General features: G+C 41.8%; 1 protein-coding gene across 1 annotated transcript; it reads right to left on the minus strand.

Moving 5' to 3' along the window:
* Positions 1 to 6,080: 6,080 nt before the first annotated feature.
* c1qtnf5 (C1q and TNF related 5) lies at positions 6,081 to 19,496 on the minus strand. Its single transcript, XM_041174602.1, has 3 exons — positions 19,163 to 19,496; positions 16,991 to 17,234; positions 6,081 to 8,291 (listed from the first exon to the last, which is right to left on the minus strand). Exons 1-3 carry the CDS (start codon positions 19,163 to 19,165, stop codon positions 7,774 to 7,776), a joined length of 765 nt encoding a protein of 254 aa, XP_041030536.1. The 5' UTR covers positions 19,166 to 19,496; the 3' UTR covers positions 6,081 to 7,773.
* Positions 19,497 to 21,087: the final 1,591 nt, after the last annotated feature.

Consider the following 21,087-nt stretch of genomic DNA (forward strand, 5'->3'; position numbering starts at 1 on the left):
TACAGATGATTCCAGACCCACAACAATGTGGTTGACTCTTAACTGCCCTCTGAAATGGCCTAGCCAGGCACTCAATTATGTCAAGCCACTACAAAAGTCTCAAAAAAGGAATTAAACCAGACGGACCACCCAGCAATGACCTAGGCACTGGAAACGACAACAGCAAACTCAGCCTTGTCGACCCTGCAAAGTCCTCCTTATTAATATCTGGGGGCTTGTGCCAAAGTTGGGAGAGCTGTCTCATAGACTAGTCAAGCAATAGCCTGACATAGTCATCCTCACGGAATCATACCTGACAGATAATGTCCCAGACACCACCATCATCATCCCTGGGTATGTCCTGTCCCACCGGCAGGACAGGCCAAGCGGAGGTGGAGGCACAGGGGTATACAGTCAGGAGGGAGTTGCCCTGGGAGTCCTCAACATCGACTCCGGACCCCATGAAGTCTCATGGCATCAGGTCAAACATGGGCAAGGAAACCTCCTGCTGATTACCACGTACCACCCTCCCTCAGCTGATGAATCAGTGCTCCTCCATGTTGAACACCACTTGGAGGAAGCAATGAGATGGCAAGGGCACAGAATGTACTCTGGGTGGGGACTGCAGATGCATCTGTCCATGACAGTATCACTAGGAGTAACCACCACACAGACAGTGTGGAGACGAAGTCCTGCCTCCACATCATGTTGTGTGGCACTACCACCGTGCTAAATGGGATAGATTTCCAACAGATCCAGCAATTCAAGACTGGGACCCCCATGAGGCGCTGTGGGCCATCAGCAGCAGCAGAATTATACTCGAGAACAATCTGTAACCTCATGGCCCGGCATATCCCCCACTCTACCATTACCATCAAGCCAGGGGATCGTTCAATGAGGAGTGCAGGAGGGCATGTCAGGAGCAGCACCAGGCATACCTAAAAATGAGGTGTCAACCTGGTGAAGCTATAACACAGGACTACTTGCATGCCAACCAGCATAAGCAGCAAGTGATAGACAGAGCTAAGCCATCCCAAAACCAACAGATCAGATCTAAGCTCTGCAGTCCTGCCACATCCAGTTGTGAATGGTGGTAGACAATTAAACAACTCACTGGAGGAGGCTCCACAAATATCCCCATCCTCAATGATGGGGGAATCTAGCACATCAGTGCAAAAGATAAGGCTGAAGCATTTGCAACAATCTTCAGCCAGAAGTGCCAAGTGGAGAAAAAGAATGAGAGAGAGAGAGAATTCTAACTGAAAATGTTGGCAGTTAGAAAAGAGATGTCAATAGGTGAGGAAAGATTTATCTCCAGAATAGAACCCAGAGGGGAGATATTTAAATTTGTACAAGCTCTTCCAAAATTTGAGGAAACAGATATTGAAGCATTCTTTATTTAATTTGGAAAGATAGCTAAACAGATGAAATAGCCACAGGAAAACTGGACATTATTATTGCAGTCTAAGTTATTAGGTGGGGTACATGAGGTATATGGTTTGCTTTCAGGAGAAATGTCAGTGAATTATGATATTGTGCAAAAAGCTATTTTGAGTGCATATGAGTTGGTTCCTGAAGCATTCAGACAGAAATTTAGGAATATAAGAAAACAGCCTTGCCAAACATATATTGAGTTTGAAAGGGTAAAACAAAATAATTTTGACCAGTGGATACGGGCATTAAAAATAGAAACAACTTATGCAGCTCTTAGGGAAGTCATTCTTTTGGGAGAATTTAAAAATTCAATCCCTTTAGTAGTGAGAGCTCATGTGGAGGAACAGAGGGTTATTCTGTAAGACAAGCAGCAGAGATAGCTGATGATTGAGTTAGTTCATAAAACTAGACCTTTCTTTCATCATCCTTTCAAATTGGAAAAGGATAATAAGTGGGAAGGTGAAAGGAAGGCAGGTAGTCAGGGGAGAGTAGCTGAAAGTTCCCAGGAAGGTTTTTCTCAGAATAAAAAGGAAGGTGCTGAAGCTGGAAGTGACATTCGGGAATTGAGGTGTTTTCATTGTAATAAAGTGGGGCACAGGAAGTCAGTCTGATGGAGGTTTCAGGAAAAACCTGTAGGAGTTATTGGGGTACAGAAAAGCTCTGGAAGTAAAAGTGCTGTGGGTTCTGAGGTTCCGACACAGGAGAAACCAATGGTTTGTGTACAGGTGAAACAGGGGGCAGGATTTTTCAGTTGATGTGCGGGGGTGGGCCCGACATGCTGACGCATAAAATGACGCGCGATGATGTCAGGCGTGCGTCCCAATGTCATTGCGCAGTCCCATGATACTCCATCCGGCAGGCGCACACCGGAATCGGCTGCACTCCCGCTAATATGTAAACAGCCTGTTAAGGTTATTAAGAAAGTAATTAATGTAATTGTTAACGCTGCCCATCCAACCTTAAGGCTGGCGGGCAGGCAAAAAGGCCCAGCAGCCTTCACGTTTTTTTAGGAAAACTCATCCACAAATAAATAAATAAAATTCCTACATATAAAAACATGCCCCATCTCATGTGACACAGTCACATGAGGGGACATGTTTAAATAAATTTTTGAACCATATATTTAATCTTCTCGATATCAATTCAATCTCCGTGGAGCAGCTCCCTGCCTCAAGGAGATTGAAGTGCTCTTTTATTTGCATGAGTGAAAGCGCTGGCCCTGACTCTCCCTCCACCCCCCCACACCCCCACCCCGCACCCCCCCCCAACCTGCACAGGTAACGCTGAGTGCTACCGCTCGTGTATTACTCTGGGCGGGCCTTAAATGGTGGCATGGAGCCCATCGCAGGTGGCGATCGGCACCGCGACCACCCCTGCCTGCTCCCACCAAGCCAGTCCGCTGCCTGAAAAATTCAGGCCAGGGAGGATCAGTGAAAGGTAAAGAAATAGGAAAGTATTCACAGTTTACTCAAGAGAATTCTGGGGAGCAGGTTGCAGAAATGTTTAAAGACTTTGAATGTGAAGGGGATGTCTTTCCATGTGTACAGGGTAGAGTAGGTAAAGATGTTAAAATTTTAAGAGACACAGTGGCTAGTCAATCTTTAATGTTGTGGGATACTGATATTTGTTGTTCAGAGGGAGTGTTGCAGGTGAAGTTTAAAATAAATGGGGTTCATGGAGATGCTAAATTTATTCCATTGTGGAAGGTAAATGTAAAGAGCAAATTGAGGACAGGTGAAGTTATAGTTGGAATGGTGGCAAAATTGCCCATTGCAGGGGTTCAATCTATCCTGGGTTATGATATAGCTGGATTACAAATGTGGGTGATGCCTATGGTAGTTGAGCAGCCTGTAGAAATGTTTTCAACATAAGTGGTACAGAAGGAACATCCCGGATTGTTTCCTGATTATGTTATAATGAGATCAAAGGCCAAAGGGATGAACAAAATAAGATGAGCGGGCAGTTCAAAGGCAAGAAGAAGGTGTCGAAATCCAATTAGCTGGCATTGTGTTTGATAACATTGTTCAGGAGGAAGGAATGCAGGACAGTTCAGTTGAAGTGTTTAACTCAAAGAAGTTAGTGGAGTTACAGAAAAAATGATTTGCAGTTAAAACAGTTTAGCTTATTCTGAAACTGAAACAAAATGTATTCCAGTATGTTATTATCTTTGGGGGAATATTTTAATGAGATCATGTCTCAGCAAATGAAAGCTGGTGCATCAGATTGTTATCCCATTGGGGTATGGAAATGAGATTCTGAGGATTGCTCATGAAATTCCAATGGGGGGTCATTTAGGAATTAGGAAAACACAGGAAAAGATACAGAGGTATTTTTTTGGCCAGAATTGCATAGGGATGCAGTCAAATTCTGTAGAACCTGTCATATATGTCAAATAACAGGAAAACCACAAGTAGTGATTAAGCCGGTGGCCTCTAATACCAGCATTTGAGGAACCTCTTACCAGGGTCATGCTTGATTGTGTAGGGCCCCCCCCTAAGACTAAAAGTGGAAATCAGTACTTACTGACAATAATGAATGTGTCTACCAGGTTTCCTGAAGTGATACCTTTAAGAAATATTACAACTAAGAAGATTGTGGAGGAGTTAATTAAAGTTTTTACAATATATGATTTACCTAAAGAAATACAATCAGGGCAGGGGTCAAATTTCATGTCACAGCTGGTTAAGGAAGTAATGAACAGTTTGGAGATAAAACAGGTTAAGTCAACAGCTTATCACCCAGAGCCACGAGGAGCTTTGGAAAGGTGGCATCAAACTTTAAAAATTATGATAACAGCATACTATTTTGATTATGCACAGGATTGGGATACAGGAATTCCATTTTTATTATTTGCTATTAGAGATTCTCCTAATGCATTGACTGATTTTAGCCTTTTTGAACTAGTTTATGGGCATTAGGTAAGGGGACCACTGAAATTGATTCATGAGAAATTGGTGGGTCAAAATTCAGAAACTACACTCCTGGATTAATTTCAGGGAAAGATTGAACAGAGCATATAAGTTGGCTAGGTAACATTTAAAGATCTCACAGCAAGTGATGAAAGTGAAGGCAAATAAGAAGGCTAAAATTCACAATTTTGTTTCTGGAGAGAAAGTACTAGTTTTGTTACTAGTACTGGGGATTCCTTAAATGCAAGACTTAGTGGGCCTTACAGGATTAAAAAGAAATTTAGTGAAGTAAATTATTTAATAAATACTTCAGATAGAAGAAAGAAGCAGAGGGTGTGTCATGTAAATATGCTTAAAATGTACTTTGACAGAGAAGAGAAACAAAAAGAGGTATTAGTGATAGTGGATGATGAGAAAGAGGTAGAAGTGCAGCTCTGAAATTGATCTTCCTCTAATCAAATTGGATAATGAAGGGGTGCTTGAAAATTTAAATGAAATATTGAGTTACCTTCCAAGCAAGTGTCAAAGTGATTTGGAAAAGCTATTGCAGTCACACAAACCTATTTGTGGAAATAAGTTGGGAAAGAATATAGCTTTACAAGATGTATGTATAGGGATATCATTTTCAATAGGGCAACAACCTTATAGATTAAATCTGGCAAAGTTATCACAAGTACAAAAAAAAATTGATTTCATGCTTCAAAGTGATATCATTGAGTCTTGTTGCAGTAACTGGAGTTCACCTATTAGACTGGTACCGAAACCAGATGGAACACAAAGACTGGGTGTGGATTATCGAAAGGTGAATGTGGTGACAAAAGCAGATGCATAACACGGTTGGAAGATTGCATTGAGAAAGTGGGATAATCGGAATTTATCTCCAAGATTGACTCGCTAATATTGGCAGTTACTGTTGTCGGAGAGAGCAAAGGAGATATCAGCTTTCGTAATGCCAAGTGGACTATATCAGTTTAAAGTCATGCCATTTGGTATGAAGAATTACCTGCAACATTTCAAAGACTGAAAAACAAAGTAATTGCAGGTCCAAGCAATTGTGTGGTTTATATTGATGACATGATCGTTTTCAGTCAGACGTGGGAGAGGAGCATCTGGAAGAATTATTTACTCAACTACAAAAAGCTAATTTGGTGGTGAACTTGGCTAAAAGTGAATTTGCAAAAGCGCAAGTCACATATCTAGGCCAAACCATTGGACATGGTAATGTGGCTCCAAGAGATGCGAAAGTCAAGGCTATTGTGGATTTCCCAGTGCCTACAACAAAATGAGAGGTTTTGAGATTTCTGGGCATGAGTGGGTTTTACCGGAAATTTGTGCTAAATTTTAGCCAAGTGGTTGCCTCACTGACTGAGCTATTAAAAAAAACAAGAAATTTCAATGGACACAGGAGTGTCAGAAGTCATTCGGTAGTTTAAAAACTGTATTGACTACGATACCAGTTTTGGCAGTACCCAATTATGCCAAGCAATTCAAGTTGGCCGTTGATGTAAGCGATATAGGCATTGGGGCTGTACTGTTACAAGATGATGACACTGGAATTGAAAAACCGATAGGGTATTTTTCATGGAAGCTGAATGTACAGCAGAGAAGATATTCAATAATCGAAAAAGAAACTTTGAGTTTGGTGTTAGCATTGCAGCATTTTGAAATTTATGTTGCAAACAATTCATCAGAAACAATCATTTATACAGACCATAATCTTTTGAAGTTTTTGGACAAATTTCATGACAAAAGTGCAAGGCTTTTCAGATGGAGTCTATTATTACAACCATTAATCTACATATTATACATATTTCTGGAAGAGAAAATCTGTTTGCAGATGCATTATCAAGAGCTTGAAGCTTAAAGGAAAATAGGACATTTTTAAAAAATCTGGACACTGAACTGGAGTGATTTCTGTTGATACCAAGGACATGTGTATATATATTGTTATGTTAATACATAAATCTGGTAATGTAATAGTGTATTAAGTATAGGAGATACTGTGAGATGGGTTATTAAAATGAAGCCGTCTTTTATAATTATGATGGTTCATTTTTCAATAAGGAGGGGGATGTCATTAAGCTATTAATGTATATAATATTTTGGCAAATATTTTTCTTTTAAAACAGAGTTTTAGGCTGTGGCTGTGTCTTAATTGGATTAAAGACAGCTAGTCTGAGTGTTTTGATATGTACTAGTTTTGATATGTAAGAGAGATAGCATGCATTTACATTTTTTGAATGGAACATTCAAGATTTCGGGTGAAAACAGACACATATCTAGCAGCTACCAAGCAATACGTTTATATTACTAATAAAATTGGTACTATGAAAGGGGTTTTATTGTTAGAGAGGTTTAGTTCAGAGGTTGTTGATACAATGAGAATTAACATTCAAGGGGCAGTGGTAGGGATAACAAGACAACCATTTTGGGTGCACAGAGCAGAGGCAATGTGAGATCTAAAGACAGCTGTAAACCTCCAACTGGCTACACAGGAACCAAAGTGAAAAGAACCTCATTTTGAATTTGTAAGGTAAAAATGCTTTGCCTGGTGTTTGGTTAAGTCTATGGGTTGCTGTTGCCTTAATGGGGATTAGTTTGGGAATTTGTTAAAAGTTATGATAGTAGTAATTTGTAGACATGTGTATGTGTTTAACTTGTGTAAATTAATAAAATGTTTCATTTAGTTTAATGTAAAACCGCGAGAACTGGTGGTCTGATTCCTGAATTTAGAGTTGCACCTCACACATAACACTTAAAATTATAGGCTATGACAATTGTTTGAAGTTTCCCTATGGGATTTTTAAATAACTCTGCTTTACCAACTGCATCAGTTATAACAATGGGACTGTGACTTTACAGGTTCCCCGGTTTGTGGGCCTGTGGCTTTGCAGATTCACTAGTTTATGGTAACACAATCGTTGGCTGCAGGAATCACCACGATTCCACTTTATCAAATTCCACTTTCACTTTCTGATGCTACATTCTAAATTGCTTTGTCCTAAGTTTTGGAGCCAGATCATCTTTCTCTCCACATTTGCAACTCTCATTTGGCCCATGAGAGCCATTTTGTGTCTCATTCAGACAGCTGCCCTGGCACTGCCTGCCCTGCACCTTGACTACTTCTCCAAGAAAGCTCTTTGGCAACTGAAAAGGACAGAAGTATAATGCAAGAGATCTCCAGCTCTTTCTCATCTTGATACTGCAACAGGTTTTGGCACTGCCCAATGTAATCTCAGAGCCAACATATTGCAAGACAATGAAATGAGGCTTCATTTATAAACAGACATTGGTTTGGTTTACATTTTAGAAAAACTAGACAGATGGTGACCCTAAAGCCAAGGAAACGTGCACAATGATATAGTAAATCTCTAACAATGTCATGTGTTTGAAGTTCAGTTTGATGTAAAATACAATCCGTACATGTTACAAGGACCAAAAATATTGGACATTAAACCAGGAATTGAGCATTCTGCCAGTCAGAATAGACTAAAAACCCGGTGAAGGTGCTGTCTGTCTTTGCACTGGAATAAATCCCATTGTAGTCCCCCACTGCCACTTGCACCCACACCTGGTCCAGGGGGTCCAGACGCATGAGGGCTCCACCTGATAGTGAGACAGGCTTTGGCCAGTTGCCATAGTACTGGAAGAAGGACGAGATGGAAACGTTGTTCTTCATGATGTCGAACTGCAGGCTGGTTTTGTAAACTGTGGAGTGAACCACAAAATAATAGAGACCTGGGATCTCACAGGTGAACTTTCCTGTCACTGGGTTGTAGTGCCTCTGATCATTGTGTATAACCACATCGAATTGGACTGCCTCCTCAAGCAGGGGGAAGATGTGGGTCTTGGAACGTTTCGCACTAAATGCTGAGTTGTAGCTAATCAAGCTATCCCCTTTCACTCCCTTCTCACCTGTTGGACCAGGTGGCCCTGGAATGCCCTGCTCCCCCAAAGGCCCAGGAAAACCTGAAAAACAAAGTCATGTTTTACATCATTGCAAATAGGATTCTCCATTTCTTTCCCCAGCCCCAGAAGAGGAGACCAGCAATGCACTAGTTGTTACAATGTCATGCCTCACTCAGAACCAAAACCATATCCAGCACAGGAGGCTGAAGATGCTCTTTTGCCTGGGACTGCATGGACTGTGTTAGATTCTGTCCTCATTACAAAGCAGTTACAACACAGAAATAGCCATTAAGTCCAATTAGTGTTTATGTTGCACAGGGGTCTATTTTATTTGTTCATGAAATATGGGTGTCACTGGCTAGGCCAGCATTTATTGCCAACCTTAATTGCCCTTGTTTAGAGTCAACCACATTGCTGTGGGTAAGACCAGGTAAAGGTGACAGATTTCCTTCCCTAAAGGACGTTAGTGGGTTTTTATGATAATCAACAATTGCTTCATTGTCATCATTTGACTATTTTATTAAATTTAAATTCCACCATCTGCCATGGTGGGATTTGAACCCAGGTCTCCAGAGGATTACCTGGGGTCTCAGGATTACCAGTCCAGTGACAATACCACTACACCACCACCTCCCTTCATCTAATGCTAACTTCTACTTTTTTTTCCTCATGTACATATCTAGCCTCCTTCTATCACCTCTGCTATTCACCTCAACAACTCTACGTGACAGCAAGTTCCACATTCTAACCAGTCACTGAGTAATAAAGTTTTTCCTGAATTCATTATTCAATTTATTAGTGCCTATCTTAGAGCTATCTCCCGTACTTCCTGGCTCCCCACAGGTGGAAACATCTTTTAATGTTTCAGACTAGGGTGAATCATAGAGTTGTAGAATTTTACATGGCATTAGGACAATATTTAGCCCATCGTGTCTAAGCCAGCATTTTGAAAAGAGTTCTTCACTTAGTCCCATTCCCCTGCCCTTGTCTCCTACCCTGCGCAAATTTTCTTTTCAAATGTTTATCTACTTCTTTTTCAAGAGCCATTATGAATTCTGCTTTCACCACTGTTTATGGTCAGGTATTCCACATCTTAACCCACTCAATAAAAGAGAATTTCCCCTTTCTCCCTTCATTTAAATTTATCCCCTCTAGGCACTGGTTCACTTACCAGTGATCCTCTTAACTTTCACTGATCTAACAGAAAGATTGACAATGTCTCTCGCCTAAGTCTCCCATCCCTGGCATTATACAATGAATCTGTGCCCTCTCCATGACACTGAGATTCTCCTCCAGTTGGAGCACCCAACACTAGAGACAGAATTCTAAACGTAGCCATGTTTATAGGCTTATCATCACCTTTGCTTTTGTACTTGATGCCTCATTAATAAACTTTGGGATCCTGTGTACTTCATATTAACGGCTTTGCTAACCTGTTCCCTAAGCTTAGGGAAGTGGTACTGAAAAAACACTGAAAATACTGGTGAAACTGAAAGTGAATGTGATACTGGGCTCTGGTGGCTGCATCCTAGAATGTGGAAGTTGGAGAGGAAATAACAAAGGGTCTGTGAACAATCTGTCAAACATTCTTGGATTTCAGTATGAAAGAGGATCAGAGGGGGTTGCCAATGCAAAACCTCTGCTCAAAAAGGGGGAAAGAGATAAATCAGGAGAACCATCTCCTGAACTTTTTCATTCCCTGTACTGTTCTCTCCTATTAAAACTGTACCAAAGTCCTTCTTCAGTATTTTTGCCATAGAGACACATGTCTTTGACCAAGGAATATCTATTGACCAGAAAATCAACCTTTGGTTTTATTCATAACCAAAGTAGTAAATTTATCAAGTGTGCCTTCACACAAAAATGATTAAACACAAGTAACTGTCTGAAATATTTATACTGTTCTTGTGATCATCATGTGGATAAATAATGGAAGATAATGAATTAATCAGATTGGTTCCAGCCTGTAACTTAATCAATAATTTCAGTTGACATCATAAGCTAAAACATCGAATCAACACATAATTGAGACTAAGCCTCTCATCAGACCCATATGAACATAAGAAATAGGAGCAGGAGTAGACCATTCGGCTCCTCGAGCCTGCTCCACCATTCAATAATATCATGGCCAGTCTTCTTGTGTTTCAATTTCCACATTCCCATCTAACTCTGATAACCTTTGATTCCCTTGCCCAAAAAGAATCTATCTACCTCTGCCTTAAAAATATTCAATGACCCCGCCTCCATCACCTTCTGAGGCAGAGAGTTCCAAAGTCGCACAACCGTCTGGGAGAAAAAAAATTCTCCTCATCTCTGTCCTAAAAGGGTGACCCCTAATTTTAAAACTGTGCCCCCTAGTTCTGGACTCACCCACAAGAGGAAACATCCTTTCCACATTCACCTTGCCAAGACCATTCAGGATCTTGTATACTTCAATCAAATCACCCCTCACTCTTCTAAACTCCAGTGGAGACAAGCTCAGTCTGTCCAACCTTTTCTCATAAGACAACCCACTCATTCCAGATATAAACCTCCTCTGAACCACCTCCAACACATTTACATCCTTCTTTAAGTAAGGAGACCAAAACTGCACACAGTATTTGAGGTGCGGTCTCACCTATGTCCTGTATAACTGAAGCATAACATCCTTACTTTTATAAAAGCAAAAAACTGCAGATGCTGGAAATCCAAAACAAAAACAAAAATACCTGGAAAAACTCAGCAGGTCTGACAGCATCTGCGGAGAGGGATACAGTTAACGTTTCGAGTCCGAATGACTCTTCAACAGAACTAAGGAAAAATAAAAAAGAGGTGAAATATAAGCTAGTTTAAGTGGGGGTGGGACAGGTAGAGCTGGACAGAGGGCCAGTGATAGGTGGGGATAGCCAAAAGATGTCATAGATAAAAGGACAAAGAGGTGTTGACAGTGGTGATATTAACTAAGAAATGTGCTATTTGGTGATATTAAGGATAGAAAGCAGGATGAGCAAGGTACAGATACAGATCCTTACTTTTATGTTCAATTCCTCTCATAATAAAGTATAGCATTCCATTAGCTGCCTTAATTATTTGCTGTACCTGCTTACTAACCTGTTGTGACTCATACACTAAAAAACCTAGGTCCTTCTGTGCCTCGGAATCTTGCAGTTGTTCTCTGTTTAAGTAATACTCTGTTTTTTATTGTTCCTGCCAAAGCGAACAACTTCACGTTTTCCCACATTATATTCCATCTGGCTGATTTTTGCCCCGTCACTCAACCTATCTATATTTGTCTGCAAATTCCTTATGTCTGCTTCACAACATACTTTCCTACCTATCTTTATGTTGTCTGCAAATTTAGCTACCGTGTCTTTGCTCCCCTCATCTAAGTCATTGATATAAATTGTGAAAAGTTGAGGCCCCAGCACAGACCCTGTGGGAATCTACTCGTCACATCCTGTCAATCCGAAAAAGACCCATTTATACATACTCTCTGTTTTCTGCCAGCCAGCTTATCCTCTATGCATGCTAATATGTTATCCCCTACAGCATGAGCTTTTATTTTCTGCAATAAGCTTTGATGCGGCACCTTACCAAATGCCTTCTGGAAATCCAAGTACAGCACATCTACAGGCTCTCCTTTATCCACAGCTCATGTTACTCCTTCAAAGAACTCTAATAAATTGGTTAAACATGATTTCCCTTTCACAAAACCATCTGACTCTTCCCGATTACCTTGAGATTTTCTAAGTACCTAGCCATAACCTCCATAATGATCAATTCTAACACCTTCCCCACGACAGATGTCAAGCTAACTATTGCTTCCTGTTTTCTGCCTCCCTCCCTTCTTGAATAGAGGGGTTAAAATTGCTACTTTCCAACTGATGGAACCTTTCCAGAATCAAGCGAATTTTGGAAAATCAACATATCTACTACCTCATTAGCCATCTCTTCTAAGACTCTAGGATGAAGTCCATCTGGACCTGGAGACTTGTCAGCCCATGGCTCTATCAGTTTTCTCAGTTCCCTAATGATTATAGTTTCACCAAGTTCCCCTTTCCCATTCAACTCCTGATTTACAGCTATTACTGAAATGTTATATGAATCCTCTATAGTGAAGACAGAAGCAAAATATTTGTTCATTTCATCTGTCATTTCCTTATTAGCTACTATTAACTCCCCACTGTCACTCTAGAGGACCAATACTCACTTTACTTACTCTTTTCCTTTTTAAATACCTGCAGAAACTCTTGCTATCTGTTTCTACATTTTTAACTAGCTTCCTCTCAAACTCTAATTTCTTTCTCCTGATTAACCTTTTAGTCATTCTCTGCCGTTCTTTATATTCTGACCAATCACCTGACCTGCCACTCAGCTTTGCACAGTTATATGCTTTTTACTTCAGTTTGATGCTTTCCCTAACTTTTTAAGTTAACTATGGATGGTGGGTCCTCCCTTTAGAATTTTTCTTTATAGTAGGAATATAATTATTCTGAATACTCTGAAATCTCCCCTTAAATGTCTACCACTGCTTCTCTATTGATCTAACCTCTAGCCCAGTATCCATGTTCACTTCAGCTGGCTCAGCTTTCATCCCTATATAAAACAAAAACAGAATTACCTGGAAAAACTCAGCAGGTCTGGCAGCATCGGCGGAGAAGAAAAGAGTTGACATTTTGAGTCCTCATGACCCTTCGACAGAACTTGAGTCCGAGTCCAAGAAAGAGTTGAATTATAAGCTGGTTTAAGGTGTGGGGGGGGCGGGGGGGGGGGGGGGGGGGGGGGGGCGGTGGCAGAGAGAGAGAGAGAGAGAAGTGGAGTGGGTTGGTGTGGTTGTAGGGACAAACAAGCAGTGATAGAAGCAGATCACCAAAAGATGTCACCAACAATAGAACAGAAGAACACATAGGTGTTAAAGTTGGTGATATTATCTAAATGAATGTGCTAATTAAGAATGGATGGTAGGGCACTCAAGGTATAGCTCTAGTGGGGGTGGGGAGAGCATAAAAGATTTAAAAATATTTAAAAATAATGGAAATAGGTGGGAAAAGAAAAAACTATATAATTTATTGGAAAAAAAACAAAAGGAAGGGGGAAACAGAAAGGGGGTGGGGATGGAGGAGGGAGCTCAACCCCTAAAGTTGTTGAGTTCAATATTCAGTCCGGAAGGCTGTAAAGTGCCTAGTCGGAAGATGAGGTGTTGTTCCTCCAGTTTGCGTTGGGCTTCACTGGAACAATGCAGCAAGCCAAGGACAGACATGTGGGCAAGAGAGCAGGGTGGAGTGTTAAAATGGCAAGCGACAGGGAGGTTTGGGTCATTCTTGCGGACAGACCGCAGGTGTTCCGCAAAGCCGTCGCCCAGTTTACGTATGGTCTCTCCAATGTAGAGGAGACCACGTTGGGAGCAACGAATGCAGTAGATTAAGTTGGGGGAAACGCAAGTGAAATGCTGCTTCACTTGAAAGGAGTGTTTGGGCCCTTGGACAGTGAGGAGAGAGGTTCCTCTCTCCTCACCGTCCAAGGGCCCAAACACTCCTTTCAAGTGAAGCAGCATTTCACTTACGTTTCCCCCAACTTAATCTACTGCATTCGTTGCTCCCAACGTGGTCTCCTCTACATTGGAGAGACCATACGTAAATTGGGCGACGGCTTTGCGGAACACCTGCGGTCTGTCCGCAAGAATGACCCAAACCTCCCTGTCGCTTGCCATTTTAACACTCCACCCTGCTCTCTTGCCCACATGTCTGTCCTTGGCTTGCTGCATTGTTCCAGTGAAGCCCAACGCAAACTGGAGGAACAACACCTCATCTTCTGACTAGGCACTTTACAGCCTTCCGGACTGAATATTGAACTCAACAACTTTAGGGGTTGAGCTCCCTCCTCCATCCCCACCCCCTTTCTGTTTCCCCCTTCCTTTTGTTTTTTTTTCCAATAAATTATATAGTTTTTTCTTTTTCCACCTATTTCCATTATTTTTAAATATTTTTAAATCTTTTATGCTCTCCCCACCCCCACTAGAGCTATACCTTGAGTGCCCTACCATCCATTCTTAATTAGCACATTCATTTAGATAATATCACCAACTTTAACACCTATGTGTTCTTTTGTTCTATTGTTGGTGACATCTTTTGATGATCTGCTTCTATCACTGCTTGTTTGTCCCTACAACCACACCAACCCCCTCCACTTCTCTCTCTCTCTCTCTCCACCACCGCCCCCGCCCCCCCCCCCCAAACACACACACACACACACACACACACACACACACACACACACACACACACACACACACACACACACACACCTTAAACCAGCTTATATTTCAACTCTTTCTTGGACTCGAACTCAAGTTCTGTCGAAGGGTCATGAGGACTTGAAACGTCAACTCTTTTCTTCTCCGCTGATGCTGCCAGACCTGCTGAGTTTTTCCAGGTAATTCTGTTTTTGTTTTGGATTTCCAGCATCCGCAGTTTTTTTGTTTTTTTCATCCCTATATAGTTGCCCTTATTTAAGTTTAAAATACTAGTCTTAGACCCACTCTTCTCCCTTTCACCCTGGATGTAAAATTCAATCACATTGTGGTCACTGCTACCTGAGGGTGCCTTTACCCTGAGGTCATTAATTAACCCTGTCACATTACACAATACCAAGTCTAATGTAAACTGCTCTCTGGTTGGCTCCAGAACATGCTACACTTCGCCTTTCAAGTTAAAAGTTTAACTCCTTTTGATGGCTCAGTGGGTGGATGTGCCACAGAGCAGGAAGGAGCAAATTTCTGACCATGCTCAGGCCTGAGTTATAATAATTGCCATCAGTGCTCACTGGCAATGGGCAGGAATAGTGAGTCAGGGTCCTTATTCCTAATAAACATCAGTGGATTCTTGCTAGAAAATGCACTCATGTGGATGTTGGATGTAGGCCAGGATTGGGTTTGGCTGTGAAGCAGTCCACTGTCAAATAGCAGAAAGACAACAACTCTAAATCAGCACATCAGTCAGCATCTGTAACTGGAAAAGATGGGTTCAAGTATCCAATGTGACAACCCTCCAAGAAATCTGTTTTCCTCCAATTCTGGCCTCTTGTGCAGCCTTCAATCCACTATTGGCAGCTGTGCCTTCAGTTGCTTGGGTCCTAATGTTTGGAATTCAACCCTAAACCTCTCTGCCTCTCTTTCCTTCTTTAACATACTTCTTTAAGCCTACTTTGACCCTTTTTTACTTTTGGTCATCTATATCTCTTTTTGTGGCTCAGTGTCAGATTTTGTTTGATAATGCTCCTGTGAAACGCATTGGGATTGTTTGACCACGTTAAAGGTGTTATGCTTTTGAAATGTTAATTTTACAGCTCATTAACCAGCTGTGTAAATCCAGCAAAATCTGATCTTATTTCACAGTCACATCCCCGACCACACTCACGGCCTGGCACATCCCCGACCACACTCACGGCCTGGCACATCCCCCACCGCACTCACGGCCTGGCACATCCCCGACCACAGTCACGGCCTGGCACATCCCCGACTGCACTCACGGCCTGGCACATCCCCGACCACACTCACGGCCTGGCACACAGGCAGTCACGGGGCTGAGGCAGTAAATGGACAGCTGGTGCCTGTGGAGACCTTATCCCAGCCAAAATCAGCAACTCCAGCAAAGGAAAAGAAAAACTGGGCTTCCCAAAGCTGAGAGTCTACGGCTGGCTTCGTAAACAGAAGCAAGTACAAGTCCCGGGAATCAGTCCAGAGAAGTTGTATGGGACGCTATATCAAAAGAAACAGTGGGGGGTTTTTGATCAAACTAAAATAAAACAGGCCCAGGGGCGTGTTCCAACTTACTTTAAAAGAAAACAAAATAGAATTACTTAGTTACCCGGATCGCTGCTCCTAGGCCCCAGACACCCCTCCCAACTCCCCTTACACTTCCAGCTGAATATGATTAAGAACAGAAATGAGTAATAAGCAACTAAACCATTACTGAAAACCATAAACACACCCCTTAAAGGGACACTGCAGGCATGGGGGGGAGAACGAGTGTTTGACAAAACTTTTTGACCATGGGAGCAAGTCACGATCTGTCCATCTCTGTAGTTTCGACACAGTTTATATTATTGTGCTCTGATATACAAAGAAAATAAAAATTTCAAACTCTAGGATAGTGTCTCAGACTGGAGCACCTCAAGGCATTGGCTAAGATGAAGGAATTCAATATTTAGAGAATGTCTGTCTGTATCACAGATAACGCTTATAACCAAAATGCTGGAGCAAATTGACTAAGATAAGGATCACGGAGGGTCTATGTCTCATACATGGCTCAATGCTACATCCAGCTTTGTGGTCATGTCTCTAATCTGGGGAGGAAGGACAGAGAGCAGAGTCCAGCTGTCTCAGAGCACAAATCCAAACTGAATTCAACAACCCACTCATTAGACAAAAACAATTTTTGTTTTGTTCTCCTTTCTCTCTTCATTTGAAGGCACTGACGTACATCCCATGGGCTCCAGGAGTGCCTCAACTGGGGGATCACTGCAGTGGGTGTTGACAGGCAATTCAACTATGGGGCATCACAGGTGAGTCAGTCCCATCCTCACCCAGAATTGCACTTTATAATAAAATCTAACTACTGTGAGGCTCTTTGGTTTAAAATTATTTGTTGATTTCAGTTTGGTCATATTTTTAACACAAATGTTTATATCTTATCTTAGTATTTTGCTTTTATCTGAGTTTATATCAGTGAGCTCTGAGACTAGCAGCCAGCAGCAGCAGGAAGTTGTGACACGATCCTTACCTTGTATTCCTGCGTCACCTTTGTGTCCTGGTAGTCCAGGCATTCCATCCCTCCCAGTTCTCCCATCCCGCCCTGCCAGACCCGGATACCCATTACGTCCCGGAGTTCCTGGAATTCCTGGATGACCATCACAAAATCCGGAAAGGTTGTTGTCCTTAATGTTGGCCGAGGTACTTGGCAACAACAAGAGTAACACAGACAAGGTAATACAACTCATCCTGAGGTTCAGGGAGAGGCTCCAACCCTGTAGAGCAAAAAGGAATGACTGGTTAGGCCCCATCTGGAGAACTGTATCTAATTCTGGGAACCACACTTTAGGAAGGATTTCAAGAGTTTATAGAGAGTGCGCAGGAGGTTTACTAAAATGGTACAGAGCATGAGTTCAGTTTCATAGAAAGATTTGAGAAACTGGGGTGTTCTCCTTAAAACAGAGAAGCATAAGAGGAATTTTAATTGAGGTATTCCATATTATAAAGGGTTTTAATAGAGTAAATAAGGAGAAACTTTACAGTGGGGAGGGTTAGTATTCAAATGTCTCAGGTTTGAGGTGATTGGTAAAAGAACTGCTGGGAGGGTGAGGATAATAATATTTTTACACATCAAGTTGTTGTGATCTGGAAATCACTGTCTGCAAGAGCAGTGAAAGCAGATTCAATATTAACTTTTGAAAGGAAATTGGATAAATATTTGAAGAGGAAATTTACAGGGCTAGGGAAAGAGCAAGCTAAGTGAGATTAATTGGAAAGCCCTCTCAAAGAGTTGGCACAGACACAGTGGGTAGAATGGCCTTTTTCTTTACTGCATATATGAATCCATTTTAATCCAGGTTTCCTTTGAGAGTGGCCGGGTGATCGTTTAAATAAATCCTCCTTTACATTGCCTGAGCCAAAGGTCAGGGGGTGTCAATGAGGAACTAGGTGAAAGCTCACACTTGGTGCCAATGGATCAGAGCCTCCTGGAGGAGGTATTCAATATTTCAGGGGAGAAGGGCCCTTGACCAATATTTGGAAAGAGAATATTCTCTTCCGCCATCCTTTGTCTCACCCCTCAGGGCCACTCAAAATGATCAAATCAAGCTGCTCACCCATTTACTCAGGACCACCAAACCAGGAGACATAACCAGGACACTGAGTGTTTGTTGCAGGTTGTTGATATCAGTGAATTGAGGTGCTTGCAGTCTCTGGCTCAGCCTCTCAATTGGATCTTGCTGATTTGAAGCTGTCTTGTTGTCTGTCTCTGTAACCTAGAGGTTGGCTGTCTGCTTGGTTGCAAATCTTTTATGGTTCCTTCATTATCTTTACAGATGTAATGAAGACCACTGGACCGCTCACACAGACTGTCCCTTTTCAGCATAGAGGGGACCCAGGACCTGACCTCTGGATGTGATCTGTTGCCCACTCAGTGGGAGAGGGATCTACTGTGTTTGAGAAAGTGCTCATCAGAGTCCAGGGATTCGGAAGAACAGTTTGACCTGACAACGTTGTACACAAGTGATTATGTGATGCATTTTATTCTCATTTATACCATTACATTGCACGTTTAAGGGATTGTCAAACAATAGGTGCTGAAAGCCAATGCCCCTTTAATTAAAAGTGTTGGCTGAGCTCTGAGCTCCCTCTGTTATTCCCCTGTAGTGTTTATATGGTCTTATGACTCAAGTAATCTCATTTCTGTTATTATAAACTGACATCAAAATAAAAGGCAAATTTCCAGCTGCCAAAACTGGCGGTTCAAGAGAATTTAATAAACCATTTGTTCATCTCATTACAAACACAACATGGTGAAGCATAATTACCCCAGACAGACTGTCCTGTCATACACTGTAAAATAGTTTTTGAAAAATTCTTCATGAAGTATAGTCCCCCTCTAAATCTCGTTATCTGTTGAATGCACTGAGAGTCCATGTTTTCAATTTGCTCCATACTCCTAATGTTCTGATTCGTGTGAAATAAAATAGAATTACAGAGTTGGAATTCTAAGGAACAGTTAAAACCTCTCAGACTGCAGTCTGGAGTCTGCACATCCGCAGAATTGTATTTTGAAGCTGCTCCATAAAGGCTCTTGGAGTGTGCGCAGCAAGTGCTCAGATTGTTAAGAAGATTTTAAGTTCCATTCCTTCACTGCGCTTGGAAAACTAGAGACACCGTTTGAAAAATACATTAAATAACTTACCATAAAGATGAAATATTTTCTAGTTTTGCAAGAAGTGAAACTGTGAGTGGTGGTGACAGCTCTTTGCTACTGGCAGCTTTGTCAGTACGTCCCTGTGCAGCCCCTCAATCTTCCAATCAGACAGCTCCACCACTCAGCTCAGTTCAAAGGGAATGAGAAACTCTTACCCACTGGCTCTGACTCCAGAAGGAAATGGTTGGTGCGCTCAGAGGCAAAACCAGGAACAACAGGATGAGAAAAGGCACAGGGAATGGGAACAAAATGAGACAAGACAGAGAACGGGAAAAGAATGAGTAAAGATACAGGGACTGGGAACAGACTGAGTAAAGGCAAACCGATTCCCACAAAGACAGTCTTCTTGTCAAAGAAAGACTTCTGAGAGTATAAATGTTAACTAAAACAAATCAGATGTTCAGTGGTGTTATACAATTTCTAAACCACTGTGGCGTAAACATTCAGTCCACTCCTTGACCTGACAATCTAACCAAAGTGACACAACAATTGAACATTGAGGGAGTGCTGCACTGCCTGAAGTGTGGCCTTTTCATAAGATCAAACCAATCCCCCAACTCCTTGTTCTAGAGGCCCAAATGAAAGTTAAAGGTGCTATTTGAAGATCAAGGAATTCTCAGGCACTGAGGATCCAACATTTGTCCCTCAACCTACACGAAGAAAAGTAGGTTAAGTGCTCACTCAAACTGCATTCCATAATTCATCTTACATGAAGCGTTTCTGAGAGGTGTGATAAAGCATCCTGATAGACTGGAACTCATCAGAAACAGATTTATTTTGGTGAACATGTTGCTGTTTTATTTATTTATTTGTGTGTGTAAATTAAATGAGTTGTTATAAAGTTATACAAGATGCAGATCATTGCACTAAGTGGATTATAATGTAGCATTGAGAATGCTGTTGCCCAGCTTCTTCTTTACTATTTTCCCCATTTTCTTCCCTCCTCTCCTGAAGATGCTGATTTCTTGGATAACTCATCCACATCATCACTCTTCAAGTGTGACCCTCAGCAGCAGCTTCACAGTCTTCCCAGCTTTGTGGCATCACAAGTCAAACAAATACAGTACCCAGCGAACAGCCATGAGCATACGGTCTAGTACCAGTCACTGGGTAATGATCAGGATTAGGGACCCTGGCTGATTCCTAACCCTTTCCCGTACATGAAAAGTAAGGTCATTTTGACATTGTCAGATACTGCCTCAGCTGAGACTAGACAGCTCTGCACAGGCTGGACATCAAAGCCAGGAACCTGGTGATCTGTGTGACTTCATGTCACACTGGGAATCTTCTTCACCCAATGGGTTTTGGGAAACTGCTTTTAGGCTCCTGACTGACATATCGGGGCCATTTTATGTTAACTTGTTCATTGGAAAACTGACAGGACTGGGAGCAACGCCGCTTTTACACGTCACCCAAGTTTATAATTGGGCAGATGTGAAATCAGTTATCCATCCCATCCTATCAGTTTCATGCTGGGGTCAGTGAATAGGATTGCCAACTATGATTAAATGTATTCCTGGAAGTTTCATCACTTGACTTCCCCCACGCTCCAGCTGTTAATCGGCCAACACATCCATCCTTGTGACGTGCTGCCTTCCTATGCCAACTGGAAAGCAAAAAAACTCATTACCCAATTAGGTGATGCTTGACTATCAGCCAAACAGCCTTTTTCACCCCATTTTCAATATTTCTATATCTGAAAGAGAAATGTTCAAAAATTGTTTTTGAATATCCGGTGATTTTTCTCCGGGGTTGCACACGGCAGTGTCCTGGAGTTTGATCTTCAGTACCTGGAGACTCCAGGCCAATCCTGGAGGGTTGATAACCCTATGGTAAAATTACCCCATTGAGTCAGCTCCACCCAGGCAGACATTGACATGTTATAGCAACAGTGATCTCATTTACCAGGAATC

The sequence above is a fragment of the Carcharodon carcharias genome, chromosome 25, assembly GCF_017639515.1.
Source record: "Carcharodon carcharias isolate sCarCar2 chromosome 25, sCarCar2.pri, whole genome shotgun sequence".
NCBI classification, from domain to species: Eukaryota; Metazoa; Chordata; class Chondrichthyes; order Lamniformes; family Lamnidae; genus Carcharodon; species Carcharodon carcharias.